The sequence below is a fragment of the Bos javanicus genome, chromosome 27 (genome assembly GCF_032452875.1).
Source record: "Bos javanicus breed banteng chromosome 27, ARS-OSU_banteng_1.0, whole genome shotgun sequence".
In the NCBI taxonomy this organism is placed as follows: domain Eukaryota; kingdom Metazoa; phylum Chordata; class Mammalia; order Artiodactyla; family Bovidae; genus Bos; species Bos javanicus.
The window spans coordinates 24,722,318-24,742,477 of record NC_083894.1 but is presented as its reverse complement, the minus strand read 5'-3'; the positions used below and the strand labels follow the sequence as shown (position 1 = coordinate 24,742,477).

The following is a 20,160-nucleotide window of genomic DNA, read 5'->3' as shown; positions in this document are numbered from 1 at the left end:
CTTTATATTGGCATGCTATGCTATGCTGTGCTAAGTCACTTCAGTCATGTCCGACTCTGTGCGACCTCATAGACGGCAGCCCACCAGGCTCCCCGTCCCTGGGATTCTCCAGGCAAGAACACTGGAGTGGGCTGCCATTTCCTTCTCCAATGCATGAAGGTGAAAAGTGAAAGTGAAGTCGCTCAGTCGTGTCCGACTCTTAGCGACTCCATGGACTGCAGCCTAACAGGCTCCTCTGTCCATGGGATTTTCCAAGCAAGAGTACTGGAGTTGGGTGCCATTGCCTTCCTAAATGGACTACTTATAACTGACTTGGTTGTATTTTACAAGTTGTTCAAGTAACCAAATCAGTATGAAGCCTTACTATTTCAAGGACCTAGTTCAGCTTAATTAACCTTAGCACTTTATTAAAGGTCACTTATGGACCAATTAATATATAGAACTCAGGGGACTTCTCTGGTGGTCCAGTAGTTAAGCCTCCACCTTCCAATGCAGAGGATCCGGGTTCGATCTCTGTCAGGGAACTAGATCCCACATGCCATAACTAAGAGCGTGCTGCAGTTAAAGATTCCCCATGCCTTAACAAAGATCAAAGATCCAATGTGCTGCAACTAAGACCCGGCACAGCCAAATAAATAAAAAATTAAAAAATATGTATATACAGAACTCAAATGGGCTTTCCAGGTGGCACTAGTGGTAAAGAATCCCCCTGCTAAGGCAGGAGACATAAGAGATGTGGGTTCAGTCAATTCCTGGGTTGAGAAGATCCCTTGGAGGAGTGTATGGCAACTCACTCCAGTATTCTTGCCTGGAGAATCTCATGGATTGAGAAGACAGGTGGGCTACAGTCCATAGGGTCACAAAGAGTCAGATACGACTGAAGCAAGTTAGCATGCACACCCAACTCAAAATTAGTCTACCTACCCCTCGAACTCCAGAATAAGGGTTGAGTTAATTTAGTAATAAAACTTCAGCTTGATGAAGATATATGGTCCTTGCTTTTGACTTGTTCCATGGAAGGGGTCTTCCAGTGTCTGGATGGAAACAAGTGCATTGAGGAGAAATATCACTGTGATGGAGCCCAGCAGTGCTTGGATGGCTCCGATGAGCTGGGCTGCTGGAAGCCCCTTGAAGACTGCTCTCTGCGCTGTGACAACAAGACCCGCTGTATCCCCAAGAGCTGGCTGTGTGATGGCCACCCCGACTGTTCTGACGGAAAAGATGAACAAGGATGTAGTAAGTTCCATGGAAGTTACTTGGAGTATTTCGAACTACAGTGTAGTCAGTTCTCCTTATTTGTGGGAGTTATGTTCTATAAAGCTGCCATGAACACTGAATTAGAGGATATTGGATCATTGCTCCTGGAAAATATGCAGGGTGAGGTTTCTTAGAGTCTCTGGTCACATTTTTGTCAACTGATCAATATAGAACCTTTTTAAAATGTGTGTTTCTGTTTAAAGATGACTTATCATGTATTGTTGACTCAGTAATATCCAGCAGCACCAAAACTCATGCAGAATAGAGCTTATTGAATGCATGTATATTTTCCCATAAGATACACTGTAGACTCCTTACCCTTAGGAGCACCAAACAGCACTTCAACACTACATTTGGGGTCTTTTAGATAGAAAAATCACTAGAAAGTAAAAAGAAACAAAACAAAAAAACATGGAAAACATGGTCCTAAATGATTGCAAGACATCCCTGATGGCTTAGTGGTAAAGAATCCGCCTGCCAATGCAGGAGATGCAGGTTTGATCCTTGGGTTGGGGAGATCCCCTAGAGGAGAAAATGGCAACCCACTCTAGTATTCTTGCCTGGAAAATTCCATGGACAGAGGAACCTGGTGGGTGAAAATCCATGGGGGTCACAAAGAGCCAGACATGACTTGCTGGACTAAACAACAAAAAGGATTACAAAAAAGCATACTTCTTTTAGTCTGAGAGTGAAAACCTGAGGTCAAAATGGTGCCTTTTCAGCCTCAATTGGAAAGGTGTGTTGGGGCAACTCACATTAGGGTCCCAGGCAAGAATCCCACTCCCCTGCCTGTCCCAGCATCCTCCTACATGTCCTCCCATCCCTGTCTCATCCTCCAGGACAGGAGGATTTTCTGGGCTAGCTTATAGGCCCTTTCTGTCCTAACACTCTGCTTGAAGCACCTTCCCACCCTAACCCCCACTGGGGCTTAATTCCTAAGGTAACAGGAGAAGACTGGGAGTCTTCAAACCGTTTTATTTGCCATCAACTTGCTTCTTCTCCATCTGGCTGAGTTGTTACCTAAAGCTTTGTTTTTCAGTTCATGAAAAATGCAGCCCATCTGAATTTAAATGTGAGAATGGCCAGTGTGTATCTTCTTCCCTGCGTTGCGATGGGAACCGTGATTGCCTGGACCACTCGGATGAAGAGGGCTGTCCTGCCTGGCCCCTGCCATGCCCGTCAGGGGAGGTGAAGTGCCCGAGGAGTGGGGAGTGTGTGTTGGCAGAGTGGATATGTGACCATGACTTAGACTGCAAAGACGGAACTGACGAGAAGGTAGCCCACTCTTCCTTCAAAAAAAAAAAACACCGTAGACTCCTAATCACAACAGTAACTTGTGCTTCCTCACCAGAAAACTTGGGAAAATGTACGAACAGAGGTCTCCCACAATCTCTGCCCATAAAGCCATTTGTAACTGCATCACAGTGTCCAAAATGTTAAGATCCTTTGGTTGAAAGTCAAACTTGTAAGATCTTTATTGGAGGAGCTTTGCAAATATTAGGTCTTGATGGTCATAGCTTGAACGTCTTGTTTAGAGAGATGCTTTGAAGCCCTGCCTAACCAGTTCCCGTAACATACACCGTTGCTTCTGCATTGTGTGAGATGCAGCCCAATTTTGAACCTACTGCTCACTTTTGACCTTAAGAAAGCAGCTCTGTGGTGATGTTCTATTTTCTCATCAATAGAATGGGTAGTGTCTGCTGGGCTGAAACTATATCTTAAGGTGCTGCTGTATCATAGGTGCACAGATCTGAAATACCCTTCTCCCTGCAGCAGTTCTGAGAATCCCAGTCAGATTAGGTACAAATGCTGGAGTGTGCATTAGAAATGGTGGGAATTCTAAGAAGAGTTCCTAGAGCAGATTCTTTTGCTTATACTTTAAAAAAAAAATTTTTTTAATTGGAGGATGATTGCTTTACAATATTGATTGTATTGGTTTCTGCCATATATCAATGTGAATCAGTCATAGGTTCTTTTTTAATATAGTTTTTTATTGAAGTATAGTTGACTTACAATGTTTCAGATGCATAGCAAGGTGATTCAGTTATACATATACCCATATATTATTTTTGAGATTATTTTCCATTATAGGTTATTATAAGATATTAACTATAGTTCCCTATGCTATATAGTAAATCTTTGTTGCTTGTTGCATATCTGTTGTTTTCATTAGAAATACAGCATTTTATTCATATTAAGTCAAACAAGTGGAATCAAAATGTCATGAATTTTTTAGTTAGGCAAAAATTCATAAGTTTTGTATTATGGCTCAGACCGTAAAGAATCTGCCTGCAATGCAGGAGACTCAAATTCAATCCCTGGGTCGGGAAGATCCCCTGGAGAAGGAAATGGCAACCCACTCCAGTATTTTTGCCTGGAGAATTCCCTGGACAGAGGAGCCTGACGGGCTACAGTCCATGGGGTCGCAAAGAGTCGGACACAACTGAGTGACTATCACTTTCACTTTTAAAAATACTATATATATACACACACACACACAAAATCTTTTCTACTATGCTTGATAAAGGCTTGAGAAAGAATGTTTAGAAAAAAGAAAAGATGGAGAAATTGAAAAACATAAACTAAATGAAATGGGACCATTGAATATGAAATAGAAAAAGTGAACCAAACTAGGTAAACGATCATCATAAGGTCTAGTTGTTTTTAAACAAGCTGTAGGTTCTTAAACGAATTAAGACTTCCTGGCTGGTCAGTTTACAGAATAAGGTATCTCCTTCCCACTTTCCCATCCACGTTGGTATCACCCACAATTCGTCGTCTGAACTCCAACTGAGGAAGGCGTTGCTTATCATCCACATCTCTGGCCTCATTGAAGAGGGGACTTGAGGGTTCTCTCATAACCCAGGCCCCTTCCTGGGCTCTGGACCTGGGAGTTGACGGAGTCGCTCACTGTCTCCTCAGGACTGTGACCCCAGGGAGCTTCGCTGCGGCTCCAGGCAGTGGCGCTGTGCCAGTGGGGAGCAGTGCGTGCCCGAGCCCTGGCGCTGTGATGGGCAGAGTGACTGTGGGGACGGCAGCGACGAGACGGGATGTAAGTACAGGGCGAGGAGGCGGGCGGCCTCCGAGGGGCGCAGCTGCGCAGGAACCCAGCTCAGTGAGCAAATGCTACGGGGCTGAAATCCATCCCTCTACGGGGTCTTGATTGTACGCGCTAGAGCCTTGCTGTGGGAGGGAGGTGTGGCAGAGGGTTTGACTATAAAGGCAGAAAGTCGTTCTCCAGGCCCCCCGGAGAAGTGTGGGAGCTCCGAGTTCCAGTGTCACCCCTCCGCCTGCCTGGACCTCAGCCTGGTGTGTGACGGGAAGCGAGACTGTGCCGATGGCTCCGACGAGGGCGGGCAGTGCTCGTCGTCCGCCTGCCGCCAGGGACAGTGTTTCCACAGCTGCTACCCGTCCCCGCACGGACCTGTGAGTGGTTTCTCTTTCTGTGCTCTGGCGGCTGGAGCCTCGGTGTGGGGAGAGGCGGTCATCCTCAGCCGGGCTGTCTGCTCCCTACGCGAGTCTTCCACGGCGGAGCCGCCCTGAGCCCTCCTGCCACGTGCCCCTGCTTGAGGCTTTCTGCCCAGTCCTGTCTAGTTCCTTTCCCCTCTCCGGTCTTCTGGAACCCTGTCCCCCAGCTCCAGAAACTCCCCTACTGCGACATTCACGGTGAGACAATGTTTGGAGGGATTTGTCCCAAGAGTCAAGTAACTCCCCGCCAGGCTACAGCTCAGGAAACTAAGTACCTGTGAGGAAGTCCTTTCTGTGTGAGTATTTAGAATATGACTTGCCCTTCAGTCAAGAACTGTCCCTGTTCTGGTCTGGCATTATTAGTTGGCTGAACATGGTGAACTTGTGGAAGTGGAAGAAAACCATGCTGATGTCTGGTCCTGTTGGCAGACAACCAGTTCAGTGAAATCCAGGGGTCTCTTCACTTATAGATTCTGATGGAGTCCTAGGTGGCCTGGGCTGAACTGGACATCTTTGTTAACTTGGGACCCCTGGGGGTGACAAGGGTGTGGGGCGAGCGGCAGGAGATGGAGAGAGTGACTGCATTCAGAATGAAGTTGGTTCAAAGAACAGTTTGAGTTGTTGACATGGAGCATATCGCCCTGTGCTTTTTATATCAAAGCTGAGGTCTTTTTATCAACTGTGTACCTTGCCTTTAGAAAGTCTTCATGTTTTCCAACCTCTGTCAGGTATGTGCTTGTGAGCGAGGCTTTGAGCTGAAAAGCAGTGGCCAGATCTGTGAGGATGTGGATGAATGCCAGAGGCTGGGTGGTCACCCTTGCAGTCAGACCTGTGTCAACACAAAGGGCTCCTACACCTGCGCCTGTCATCCTGGCTACTCACTGGAGCCTGATGGCCATACCTGTAAAGCAACTGGTAAATGCAGCTGCAAATATCTCAACTGTAGGTTGAGAGCTTGAGGTCCTATGACATCCCGGAATACCAATGCAAATCTCTTTCTTAGGTCTTAAGTGTTCCGGCCTGCTTTGTCTTCAGAACAAGACAAGCACAGTTCCAAAGCCTCCTTTTTATATTTTGTAAACTGAGTGATTTCACTTTCACTTTTCACTTTCATTTTATACCTTGAATTTGAATCTGAAAGTATCTACAAATAAGGCGTTATTATAACAAACCCATAAGTTAAACCTCTGTAACCATGGGTCAGCCTTACCTTAAGACTAGACAAGCCCTTCTTTCCTGTCCACCTAACACCAAATATTTAGTTATAAATGTGGTTTTCAATTTAGGCTAATGATGCCTTTGTTCTAAGTATCTTTAAACCATGTTTTAGCTTAACCATTACATCAAGGGAAGAACTACTTAGATGCCAGTGAGCTGGTACCACAGCCCTGTCAATGAGAAAGCAAAAACTACTTTGTCCTCTGATTCCTTAGCCAGTGCTGGGCTCACCAATCAAACTCCTTAAGGCCATGTTGAAAGCAGTTCTTTTTTGACAGGTACTGAACCAGTCCTCCTTGTGGCAATCCAGTTTAAACTACTCCTCTATGGGATGCGGAGTTTGAAAGAAGATATTCTGGCAACTACAGACAAGAACCTGATTATTTTTTCTATTGACTATGACTTAGTGGATCAGAAAGTCTTCTGGACCGATCTTGGGGCCCAGAGTATTCAGTGGATAAGCATGGACATGAAGAAGAAGGGGACTATGGTGAAAGGTTTGTCTCCTTATAAGAGGCTCTCATCTTGCCCTTACTAATTACACATAGCATGAACAATAGGATGAGTGGCCATGAACTTTCTAAACATTGGTTTATATCTTCTAAACTACAAGTGGTCAAATCTTGCTATTATTAATAGTTAGCTAGAAATGAGAAGTTTCCATCTCTGTTGATCAGAGTCAGTCAAACTATCAGCCAGTGACCATTACTCATAATGGTCATCTTCTTCTGCAAATAGTATCTTGGAGCATTTAAGACTGCTCTGATGGAGATGCATATATCAGTTGGAAAATGAATTAACGTGGCATGCAAGTCTGAGGTCTGTGAGCTTCAACCTTCTGAAAAGCTGTAATTTAAGTACACATGATGAACAGTTTCTTCTCCTCAGGGATAAAGGCAGACTGCATAGTGGTTGACTGGATCGGGAGGAATCTCTATTGGACAGATGGGACAGCTGGCCAGATTTTGGCAATTCAGTTGACTGCAATTTGGAGAGGAAAATCTGAGTACACGGTTGTCCTGGACAATGACTTGAACCAACCACGGTCTTTGGCTTTAGATCCCCTAAATGGGTGAGTCCGGGTATCACAAGGCCTGGTCAAGAATGTCAGGTCTGTGCCTCTTTGGTTCCACTTCGGTTGTGTTCCCTCAACACAGAGTGAGTGAATAGAAACCTTGTCTGACTTGACTTTGGATCTTACGATGTGAGCCAGCCATACCATAGTAGTTGTGAAAGCTCCTGCAAAAACACCTTTATTTCAGAAAAGTGAGATGTAGGCTTGCTCCCTTGGTGGCCCACCTATACTTTCTTTGGCTAAAACAAACAGGTGTCCCCCTGAGTGGAGAATCTGTATGGCTTTAAAATGGCAGGAGGAGGGAGAATGGAACTAGGGCTGGTGTTTAATTTATAGTAATGTGATTGGGGGGTGCTGATGGGGGCAGAGGAGTTGGATGTGGGGGTTGAGCTCTTCGGTCCAGAGCCCTTTCTCTCTGAAAAGGGCCAGGAGCTTGGAGGCAGCATTTCCTACTTCTCCAAGCAAAGCCCTAATTGGGATGGCCATGTGTGTATCAAATGTAAGAACAAGATAGAGCAAAACTCAGGATCCAGAGGTGACCTAGGTCAGATACCTTCCCTCTTTTTTCCTCATCTTTTCAATACCTCCAACCAGGAATCTGGTAACATGGTCCTCAGGAGACTGGCAGGAGTTTCCTGATGGATCTAATGGCTTATGACCACGAATGTGATCTGAAGCACCCATTGTCCATGGAACTAGTGGACTTTCTAGCCCAGAAAAGACTGGCAGGTTCCCTGGATGTTTTCCAGGCTAGGGTCTAATGTATTTTTTAGACTTCCTATACAGCTGTCATAATAGATATTATATCCCTAAATAATGAACAATCACCATAAAACTTCAAAGAAAATCTTCTTTTACTACTTCACAAATTATGTTTAAGGCATAGACCAAGTTTAAGTTTGAGGGAAAGAAATAATTGGGTTATAAATCAGAGTTTTGAGGAATGAATTGGTGTTATTTTCTGTGAGGTAATACTTTGTCTTAAAGCTGACTTTTATCCACATAGGCTAATGTACTGGTCTGAAATTGGAGGAGAGCCTCAAATAGAACAAGCTGGAATGGATGGGAGCAGCAGAAAAATACTCCTTAGTCAAGGTCTCGGCTGGCCAACTAGCATAGTTCTCGACCAGCTGAGTTGGAAGATATTCTGGTCTGATGACAAATTTCACTGCATTGGCTCTGCCAACCTAGATGGTACTGGTATTAGCGTAAGTGTTCTTTTGGTAATAGCCTTGTGTGAAATGTCATGTGCCTTGTGTAAAACTCATCCCGGGAACCTCACCATCACCGTTTTAGATGTTGCAGCTAACACAAATCAAGAGCCCCTTCTCAGTGGCTGTGTTTGAGGATGAAGTCTTCTGGTCTGAAATGAAGACGAGAACAGTACAACGCATGAAAAAGATGACTGGCAAGAACCGGGCTGTCCTCATCAAGCGTTTGGAACAGCCTTACGGACTAAAGGTCTATAGTTGATGCTTCAAAATATCCTCTGATCCTCCCTGGGAAGGCTACGTGTATGAGCTGCCCAAGGACAAACTGCAGGGACCGCATCTATAATGACTGAAAGGCAGGGTTGAGTTACTTGCTGTTTTTAAGGATTCAACAACATGTAGTGACATCTAGGTGTTTTCTTCCAGGTAATGCACGAAGTGCTACAGCCCAGGTCTTCGAATCCTTGTCTGGACGCTGAATGTTCTCACTTGTGCCTTCTGAGCCCACAATCCAAGGGAAGCTGTCGCTGTCCAGCTGGACTCCTGCTTGCAGATGATGGTGTCAACTGTGTTCCCCTCAAGGAATCTGCGTTTCTGTTCCTTGGGTTGCCCACAGTTATCATGCAGGTACTATCCTGTTCTGTCACATGGTTGGGCCACAGTCTATTTCAGACTTTGGGTAATTTGAATTCCTTGAATTTCTCCCCTTTGGGATATTCTTCAAATACAATTTAAATTTGAATATTCACTGTGTATTGGGAGCTATGATGACCAAAAAAAAAAAAAAAAAGTAGCTATGAATTGAAGACCACTCCTACTTAGATTCCTTAAGAAATGCTTAGCACCTCAGAACACAATGAGGCTAGGGATCTGACATAATATTTAATTCCCTTGAATTGTCCAAGCACCTAGCTGATGATGCAGAGTAATTCCAAATACAAGAATCTTGGCTGGGTTCTAGCCTGAGAGGTAAGTACATTTTGTGAGGACACTTTTCTTAAATCATAGGAGGAGAAAAGGTACTAACAAGCAAGTCACCCCTAACTTCTCATATCCAGAGGATTTGATGACTTTGATTCATGTCAGTGTATGGCAAAACCACTACAATATAGTAAAGTAATTAGCCTCCAATTAAATAAATTTATATTAAAAAATAAATAAATAAAATGACAAAGCAAATTTTAGGGTTGGAAGACCAACTTCAGTTTCAGTAAGATCTTCAGACTGAAGTCTCATTTAAAGAAGAGGGCCTTTCATATATATATATATATATATATATATATAAGTGTATCAAACCCACACATTGTACAACTTAAACTTACATAGTATTGTATGTCAGTTTTATCTCAGTAAAAATAATTTTAAAAAGTTAAGGGGGGAGGCCTTTCACAGAGGAGTAAATATTTCAAGCATATGAATTCAAGGAATTTTAAGGGCCTGAAACTACAGGAAGGGAGAGAAATGCAATTTGCTTTTAGGCAATAAGACTGTGTGAAAATCTGAATGTAAGTATCTGAACATGAATTCAAAATCAAGATGAAGAATTTGACTAGTCTCAACTGGTGCCATCCAATTAATTTTCCCCCACAGATCTATCTGAAAAATCTAGATGCTTCACGAGGACAAGCAACTTTACCAGGACATAGGATTCTTCCCTTTACTAATGTCAACCAGCTTGCATCAATGGACTACGTCGCCCAGGAGAAGGTGCTCTACCTGACAGAGTGGAATACGGGTGATATCTGGCTACTGAGGCTCAAAGACTCTGGAAAGCTCTCCTGGAGGAAAGTCATATCCGTGGAGGGCACAGTGACTGACCTTGCTGTGGACTGGTTGAGTGGAAACATATACTGGATTGGTAGTGAGAATGCTCACATCAACATAGCTTCCCCCAGAGGCCAGTACTCCACCGTCTTGCTCAGCGGAAGTCTCTACCGTCCGACCTGTGTCGTGCTCCACCCGCCAACTGCAGTCATGTGCTTTGTGGACCTGGGTCCCCAGGATGATAGTAGGCGTGGCTCCAGCATTGAATGCGCCTCCATGGATGGCAGCAGGAGGAAGGTGCTCTGGCGGAAACCCCAGGTCCCTGTGGGCCTGAGCTTTTCAGATGCAGGGACTCGTCTGTACTGGGCTGATCCTGGTGAGCAGTTATCTTCTCCACCCTAAGTGTGAGGGTGAGGGACCTTGGCCAGAGAAATAGTGATGGTTTGTAGTCTTCAGCTGTAACTTCAAATGGCTTTTAGGTCTGAGTTTACATTTTCTGTACCACTTTCTAAACAAATACAATCAGTCCCCATCCTGAGCAGCATATATTAGCCCAGAGAGTCATGCAGTTGCCTCTTGGTGAAGGGGTGAAATCAAGAACCTAACAAATATGCATGAGTAAATCTTTGTGTAGTACTTTTAGAATGAATAAGAACTAGTTTTCAGGAAATGCATGTATCCTTCTGGAAGGGAGGCAGGACAAGATATAAAGAGCCACAGGATGGAGTACAGCTGTTTGGGCTCCAAACAGAAATTAACTGGCCCTCTCCTTCTAGGGAGAGGACTCATAGAAAGTATTCAACAAGACGGCTCTAAATACAGAGTAGACCGCAGAGGAATTCAGGGCCTTAACCTGTTTACATATGGCCAAGGCATGATGTTCTGGACCACCGTGGATGACGGTAGGTCTTAATTCTACATCTGATTATCTTTGTGAGCTGAATTTACTCCTGGATATCTAAAGCAAATCTGCTACTGCTTAGCACTGATCTTTGGCAGTGTGTTTCTTGCGGAGGAATAGCTAAGCAGCTTCCCTAATTTAACGTGTATAAATGTTAACAGTGACTGTGTGATTTGGGGGAGCTTTTACTTATTTGGTTACTCTTTACATGTGAATGTGCTTTATCTCATTCTGCCTGAGATTTCTGGCTTTTGTAGGAGGCTCTTGGCTTTGAAGGACACCAGGGTATGGTACAGAGAGAACTGGGCCAGGAGTTGGGACCAGGTGGCTTTGTCAGCTGATAGCTATAACACCTTACCTGTAACATGAGGGAAGTGTACCTGTCTTGATTGACTAGGTACACATGAAAGTATTAGGTGAATTCCAGAGCATTCTATACTTGCTGGATATTTCTAGTATTCAAAGAAATGGTCTAAACCACAGTATTCTTTCTAGTATGTTATTTCTGACTAGAGTCTAGGTCTGGTAAAACTGGAAAAGGCTGTTTAAAGTAAATCTGTCTCTCTAAATTTCCCAGTGCTGGTCCCTCGACCAGTTGGGCTGGCCTCATGAGAACTGCAAAAATAAGTTATCAGATCCTACCGCAAAGATGCTAAACTGTTAGGTATGTGGTGAGACCTTTGCCATTTAAGATCCCCTGGTGACTTTTGTTACAAATAAGCCATTTTTAGAAATGCTGTTCTGGGAGAATGCCTAAAATCATTACCCATCAATTGCTTGAGCTGAATTTTCATGTATCATATATCCTACTTTTCTCTCTGTGTATCCAGATGTCTATGAATGTGCTAGACATACGTTCACTGGACTTTATTTTCGGCAAAAGCACAAAACGGCTTTTACTGATCTTTAAGTTTCTTCCCAGGAACTAGGTTTAAAAAAATGCATGTCTCTTCTGTAAAACTCCTGTTATTTAACTGGAGTTTTTCCAGATGAGTGACAGTTTTCATACTGAGCAGTATTCTTTGTCCAGGAAGTTGTAAGATAAATTTCACTTTTGTTAATGATTGTTCACTGCCTTTTGTTTTAGCCCAGATCAGTAAAGTTTGGTACAGCAAAGCAGAACTTTCAGAAAACCGGTGGTTCCAAGTAGACCAGAAGATTGTGGATTTAAAAGTTTATAGTAAACTTAGCCAACAGGGTAAGCAACCTTGCAGTGATTATAACAACACTGAAGTCTACTGGATTTCCCTATGATGGAGTTGTTCCATCCTATAGTATCTCCTTGGAATATCTTTGTGTTTCCCAGTAAAATATTTCTCTGACACATTCCTGTAGATCTATATAACTCTTATCTTCATGCAGTTATGTATAGTCTGCTTCTGTTTATAGCTAGTCCTGTTGCATAGCCAGGAGACACAATGGTGGTAAGGATATTGGGCTTGGGTTTGGTATGCTGCTGCTGCTGCTAAGTCGCTTCAGTCGTGTCTGACTCTGTGCGACCCCATAAACGGCAGCCCACCAGGCTCCCCCGTCCTTGGGATTCTCCAGGCAAGAACACTGGAGTGGGTTGCCATTTCCTTCTCCAATGCATGAAAATGAAAGTGAAGTCACTCAGTCGTGTTTGACTCTTAGCGACCCCATGGACTGCAGCCCACCAGGCTCCTCCGTCCATGGGAGTTTCCAGGCAAGAGTACTGGAGTAGGGTGCCAGGGCCTTCTCCATGGGTTTGGTATACTTGGGTCCAATTTTATGTTCTCTTATTGAAGACTGAATTACAGTTGTAATAAAACCGGAAATCCCCTTTTAGTTCTAGAGTGAAACTGTTCTTCATTCTACTCATTGTCACTTACATCTACTTTTGATGTTAACTTATCTTTCAAATATCAACTTGAGGGTGCTTGCATGTATTTCTCCACCTTTCTTATAGACGCAAATGCCTAACTGAGGGACCCTGTCATTTCTGAAGTACACTTTATCTTCGTTATATCCATAATCTATTCCAGAATTCCTGGAATATGTCAAGAGATAAAGCCTCACCAGAAGTCAAAGCTTGAGATAGAAGCCTTGGAGAACTATGGGGAAATATACATGGCTGACTTAATTAGACTCTTGTCCCCCACCATCTAACCCCTATCTCTTGAGTCCACCAATCTGTTCTCTGTATCTGTGACTCTTAGAGGGATGAGAGAGACCATAGCCTCTGAGTTCTCATCTAAAGAGAGCTTTATCAAGGCCCTTCTAGTTAATATCTTGGCTACATGATGTGAAGGGGAAGGAGAACTTACAGGGGATCTTGGATGAGCCAAGTTTACCTCAGTTTTTCTTAAGCTGGTCCTTTATATGAACCACTGGCTTGTTTTGCTTTGTGCACATGCATGTTTATTGCAAATTTATTCACAATCACAAAAAACTGAAAACAACCAGGATGTCCCTGAATAAGTGAATGGACAGACAAGCTGTGGTACAAATGGAATATTAGCCAGCCACAAAAAAGAAACAAACTCTCAAACCAGGAAACAACATGGATTAATTTAAGTGCATGATACAAAGTGAAAGAAGCCAGTCTGAAAAGGCTATATACTTATGTGACATTCTGGAAAAGTCTAACTGTAGACCCTGTGAAAAAAGATCAGTGTTTTCCAGGAAGGAGGGGGGAGAGGAAAGTTGAATAGGTGAAGCACAGGGGATATTTTTAAGGCTTGCATTCTGTATGATTATGTAATTGTGGATATGTTAAATTATGCATTTGTCAAAACCCATGGAACTTCATCGCACAAAGAGTAAACCTTAAGATGTGCAAATTTAAAAAAATCATTTAGAAGGTCAGGGGATTCTAGGATGGAACACAAACTATGACAAAACAATCTAACTGTTCTACAAATGTATGAAACAACGTTCCTGAAAAGGTAGAAAAGGTGCTGAGCAAAGTAACTCTGGAAATGAGTGGAGTCTAACACTGAAGCCAAAAAAGCGATACATAAGCCCTGTACCCTCCTTGATAAATTTGTTTCCCACTGGGGCACAGACTAACAATTCTGATACCACTATATATGTTTACTAGAATTGAGCAATGAAGTAAATAGATGGCAGGTGATAGGAGACAGTTTTCTCACTATTGAGAATTTACAGATCACCAAGCAAAGGAAGCTAGAATGATCCATATGGTGATAGATTAAAGTTGGAGAAATCAATATAAACTTATGTTTAGCTTAGTCACAGTTACAGATGTGAACTCCTGATATTCTAAAGCCATCCTTATCCATGAAGAAGAATCACCAATCACTTGGTTCTTAGTTGTCTAAAAGGAATTAAACTGAAAAGCCACCTACTCTGGGGAAAAAATCTGAAAAATCTGGGTCCTCTAACTCTGATGGTCTATTTGCAGAAAGTTTACAGAAGAGCCTTCTGAAATAGTCTAAATCAGTATTTTTTTTGGGGGGGTGGGGATCCACAGGTAGTAACCACTGCTCAAAAGACAATGGAGGATGTAGCCATATCTGTTTACCAAAGCCGGAAGGACAGACTTGTAAATGTCCCAGTGGGTACTACTTGGATGACATAAAGAAGTGTCTTGAAGCTGTCCGATGCTCTGCACCATCACAGTCCTGTAAGGATGGTCAGAAATGCATTTCCGCCACACAGGTTTGTGATGGTCATGCTGACTGTCTGGATGGATCTGATGAAATGGACTGTGAGTAACTCCTACCCGAGACCCACCGTTGGTCACCTTGGTGATTTACCTTTAATATTTAATTCCACAGTGTTCCTCAAGATTTTATCCTTTAAACTGTTTTTTCCTTCTCACTGTGTACTCTTTAAACTGAACAATATGAAACTTCTAACTATGGGCAATTGTATATAGATTATGGGGACTCTTTGTAAAAAGCTAACGTCCCCTCAATTCAATTTTAGAGTAGGCCATATGATAGTTCACTCCACAGGGCTCGACAGTATATGTTGCCTGAAAGAGCACTCATCTAACTCAGATCCAGTTCAGCCCCTGATCACAATAGCATCACCTGGAATGTAAGAGGTTGGCAAACTAGTTGACTTGTCCTGGTTCCCCCTTTTGAATGTGGAAGGAGCATATTCTAGCTCAGAGTTATTAAGGAATTAAAGAGGGTGTGTAGAAAGCTGTCATATTATTATAACACTGTCAAGTTAATCCTTAAATGCTAGCTATAGATGGTTGTTATAGAAATATTGTTCCAAACCATGCCTTCATGGGAAGGTGTTGTCGTGGCCAGACAGCTGAGTAATCATAATACCTAATTCTGCTGGAATAATCAGCTATAGCTCCATGGGTATCTAAGTCCCCTTCACAATAGAATTAGAGAGACAGTGGGCTTAGTCATAACCAGCAAAGGAAGAGATCTGAAAAGGAGCCTTACAGTGAAGAGTTATCACTGACTTCTCAATGTAAATTCTTATTTCTGTAAAACCTGACTAGCGGGAAGACTATTTATTACCTCTAAACACTTCATCTTAAATGGGAAAGATAAGGGATTTTGATTCCCATAGTTGATTCTATTTTTCAGCAATTAAGGGTGCTTTTGTTGCTAGTCCTGTGTTGGCAATGACTCAAGGATGGGGGTAAATGAGTGAGAAATTTATCACCTTTACCACCTTGAGGTTAGGTTAGGTTTTTGGTTTAAAACCTAACCTAACCTTCTTTTGCCCTCCCATTCCTGATGTGCTGGGCCTAAGAGCTGACCTTGCTTCTTGATGATTTTACCCTGACTACATATAAAACTTTTTTGAGGGAAATGGTACTGGGTATATAAAATTAAGCTGAATTCCTTTGGATGTAACCTACCATCAAGGATCCTAAATGCCCAGGATTGGAAATGCTCCTGTGAGGCCAGCTTAGGACAGAAGCAAGAAGCATTTTTATTGCTAATTCTGCTCTTTCCACTCCTGGTACTTTTGTCTTCCATTTGAGGAGTAACAGTTGTGTCAACAATGACAGAGAACATGGTGAAATGCCTTAAACATAAACTTAACTCTTGGATTGCTATTTGGCTAGAACCCTGTTGTCTTTCTGCTCCCGGCTTTATGAGTGTCCCTCCCACGCTGCCACCAAACTTGGTTCAATATTTGCAACTTGTACGTCTTGCTAAACCTACAGTTTACTTGGACTCAAAAAATGTGAAATATTTACAGATAATCCTTATAGTCTAGATATATAATACTTTGATCTACTACACTCATCCTTATAGAGAAAACACTTTTGGAACTGGTGGCATCTACCTTGGCTAAAATCCTGCATATCATCATTTGAAAATGGATTGGTATGATAGACTACGCCGGTCCAGAAACCAAATATTTTAAGTGCCTTTAGATGTGTAGTTTTTAAATCAGCTTTTGATAGTTTTTTGTTTTGTCAAAAGTATGGTGCTGTGCTGTGCTTAGTCGCTCAGTCGTGTCCAACTCTTTGCGACCCCATGGACTGTAGCCTCTCAGGCTCCTCTGTCCATGGGGATTCTCCAGGTAAGAATACTGGAGTGGATTAGTCATGCCCTCCTCCAGGGGATCTTCCCAACCCAGAGATGGAACCCAAGTCTCCCACATTGCAGGTGGATTCTTTATGATCTGAGCCACCAGGGAAGCCCAAAGTAATGGTAGTGATTGTGATTTCAAAAATTCAAACTTATCCAGTTAAGTTCACTGGAATTCTTATTCTTCTGAAATAGTTATTAATTGACAATAACAAACCTGTATATACACTCGTACTCACACCTATTGTTTTTGCAGGTACCTATCCAGATACAACCCATTCAACACCAACACCTAAAACGTCAGAGTCTGGAAAGAGACTGACACCAAAAGCTGTCCAACCTCTCCAGGGTACCAAGTCCACCAAGACTAGATCTCCAGGTCCAGAAGGAATGAATTACCCTGTCAGAAAAATTCTAACCCCTCCGATTCCTGCTCCAGAGAGCGAGACTCCAGAAACCAAGGAAGGAGGTCAGCCCAAGGATTCACACAGGGAAAAACTTCTGCTCTGTAGCAGCGATTTCTGCAGTGGGAGGGGAATCTGTACAATGCAAGGAGAGCTGAGAAAATGCAACTGTCTGATGGGCTACAGCGGAGACTTCTGCGAAGCAGCCGCCGATGGACCTGCCCCTGGCCACATCGCCCTCAGCCTAACCATAGCCCTACTGGTTGTTCTGGTCATTCTGGGAGCATTTGTATATTTCAGAAGAGAGCACAAATTAAAGCGGTGAGCAGCCACTTTTGTCCTCATGGGAGAATTTTATTCTAAAGGCGGCTTGTTAAATAAAACTAAAACAAGATTAATGAGATCAGAGGTATGAATCCACTGTAGAAATTTGTTCTCTGAGGAAAGATTTGAGCAATGAAGCAGACTTATCTGTTAGATGACCTGGAAAAATCATAACTGAGACCATCTTTGTGTGAGACCTGTAGCAAACCATAATGTAAGGAGCAGTCAGGGGCAGTGCTTTTACTATAACGTAAAAGCAGTCAGGGGCACAGTCTCAGGCATAAAGTGAGGAGAGTCCCCTCTAATGAGAAAGTGTGTGTGCATGCATGCTCAGTTGCTAAGTTGTATCTGACCCTTTGCGACCCCATGGACTGTAGCCGACCAGTGTTCTCTCTCCATAGGATTTCCCAGACAAGAATACTGGAATGGGTTGCCATTTCCTTCTCCAAGGGATCTTCCTTACCCAGGGATCAGACCTGTATCTCCTGCATTGGCAAGCAAGTTCTTTACCAGTAGCGCCACCTGGGAAGCCTCCAGTGAGGCAGAGTCAGTGCCAATGACTGTTTGGAGGGAAAATTTCTTGGGTGTGTTAGTTTGCTAGTGCTGCTATAACAAACACTCCCCAGTGGGTGTCTTAGACAACAGAAATTTATTTTCTCACAGTCCTGGAGGCTGGAAGTCTGAAATCAACGTGTCAGTATGGTTGGTCTCTTCTGAGGCCGAGGGTTGCTTTTCTCCTGGGATTGTAGATACAGGCTTCTCCTGTGTCTTCATGTAGTCTTCCCTCTGTACATGTTGATGTCCTAATCTCCTCTTCTTCTAAGGACACTAGTCCTGTTGGATTAAGACCCACCCTAATGACTTCCTTTTGACATAAATTACCACTTTGAGGACCCTATCCCTAAAATGGTCACATTTGGAGGTACTAGGGGTTAGACTTCAACATATGAATTTTAGGGGGACAAACATAGCCCTTGACAAGAGGTGAGATAAGCTTATAAGAGAGATTTAAGGCAAAAGCATAAAGTTTTATGTAAAACAAGAGTCACTGGATTAAAGAAACAAATGAAACAAAAAAGAATGACTCAAATGATTAAGAATGATGACAAAATAAGCTTTAGGAAGATACAGTAATTGAAGGGAACTGATTAAACATATTGGGAAGGGATATTAAGCAGCCTATATATCAAGAAACACTGGGGCTTCCCTGCTGGCTCAGATGGTATAGAATCAGCCTGCAATGTAGGAGACCCGGGTTTGACTCTGTCTAGGTCAGGAAGATCCCCTGGAGAAGGGAATGGCAACCCACTCCAGTAATCTTGCCTGGGAATCCCATGGACAGAGAAGAGCCTGATCTGATGGGCTACAGTCCATGGAGTTGCAGACAGTCAGACTTGACTGAGTGACTAACACACAGTACCTGAAACAGTACAGAATACCTATCAAGAAACATTACAGAGATAACTAGAATCCCTTAAAGTTACATCTCCTCTGTACAGCCTTCACTTTACAAACTGGAGAAAAGGCCAGGAGAAATGGTGTATCTTTGCCTAAAGTAACACTGGTTAATGTTAAGATGAATTGAGGTGCTTCCCTTGTGCTTCTGACTGTCAGTCGCATCTGTCTTCTACATTAACCTGCTTTCTTAACTCATCTATGTCCAGGTGCTAGTTACCTGTTTTTAGATTCAATTCTCACTGACTAATTTCCTAGTTTCCTCTCAACTGAGAAGATACATTTTGGAAGTTCAGTGAATGCCTAGTAACAAATCAAAACTGACTCAAGTGTTGGCCATTCTAGGTCAGTTCTTTGTTATAGAGACAATAAAAGCACAACATCGTTCCCATAACAATAACTTTTCATAAGTGAAGTCGCTCAGTCATGTCCGACTCTTTGCGACCCCATGGACTGTAGCCTACCAGGCTCCTCCCTCCATGGGATTCTCCAGGCAAGAGTACTGGAGTGGGTTGCCATTTCCTTTTCATAACTTTTCATAGCGGACGAGTTAATGTCTTCGAACCATGCCCCATTCCCAGCTTCTACCTTAAGGAACAACTCTTTTGACTTTCTCTGATTTCTAGAAACAGGACAGCATCATCAAGAAATTTGACCTGCCATAAAGAAAATGACCAAGAAGAGGAGAATCTAATGAATAGTGAGACTTTTGTCAATGAAGCTTATGATGAACAGGTATGTCTGGGAAGAGTCTTTGAGGAAAACAGGAGGTGAGGTCCAGTCACAGAATGCCCTTACCAAAAAATCCTAGCAGAGTGAAAGTAGGCCATGTTAACTTAAAGAGCTTTTTGTTATTGGCAAATGATGTTGTTATGTAGACCAAATGAACGCTCAGTAACTTTTTGGATTGCTGATTCTGTTCAGTCTCAAGTTGTTCACACCAAAGTGAAACATACATGTAATCAAGAAATTCAGCTTTTGGTGGACTTCCAAAAGGGGCTCAATACTACTTGGGGTGAAGCGAGGCGTAATTAGGGTTAACATTACCCCTAAAATTTATGTCCCCCACCCCCATCCTGCGATCTCTGCTCACTTCTGTGTAGCTCAATCATCTCTGTGTTTTTGCTTTGTCTTAATGTAACACATATTCTCTAATTTCAAGTCTCTTTTCCTACAGGAACTGTTAACGTCTTTACAAACTGACTAACCTGACAAAAAAAGAAGCTGAAACATCTCAATAAAAACTGTTTATATATTTCACTGTGTACTGTTTTAACTTCTGTAACAATTTGTGGTAAATGGTAACTTCATATTAAAATAACTGCTTTTTATTAGTTTATTTTATTGAAGTATATTTGATTTACAGTGTTGTTAATTTTTGGCTGTGAAGCAAAGTGTTTAAGTTACACGTTTATATACATTCTTTTTCATATTCTTTTCCATTGTATTTTATCACTGGGTATTTATTAGAGTTCCCTGTGCTATACAGTAGGACCTTGTCTGTCCATTCTCTATACAATGGTTTGCATCTCCCAACCCCAAACTCCCAATCCATCCCTCTCCCTACCCACCCACCCCCACCTCG

At 42.8% G+C, this 20,160-nt stretch overlaps 1 protein-coding gene across 1 annotated transcript; it reads left to right on the top strand.

The window, feature by feature from the left end:
• The first annotated feature begins 574 nt into the window (after positions 1-574).
• Positions 575-19,832, top strand: LOC133239938 (very low-density lipoprotein receptor-like). The gene is made up of 17 exons (XM_061404371.1): positions 575-1,236; positions 2,297-2,532; positions 4,180-4,309; positions 4,499-4,683; positions 5,454-5,640; positions 6,222-6,440; positions 6,832-7,015; positions 8,025-8,226; positions 8,315-8,479; positions 8,656-8,856; positions 9,820-10,369; positions 10,770-10,895; positions 11,982-12,092; positions 14,349-14,585; positions 16,649-17,117; positions 19,202-19,310; positions 19,753-19,832. The coding sequence occupies exons 1-17, from the start codon at positions 1,014-1,016 to the stop codon at positions 19,780-19,782; spliced, it is 3,564 nt and encodes a 1,187-aa protein (XP_061260355.1). The 5' UTR covers positions 575-1,013; the 3' UTR covers positions 19,783-19,832.
• Positions 19,833-20,160: the final 328 nt, after the last annotated feature.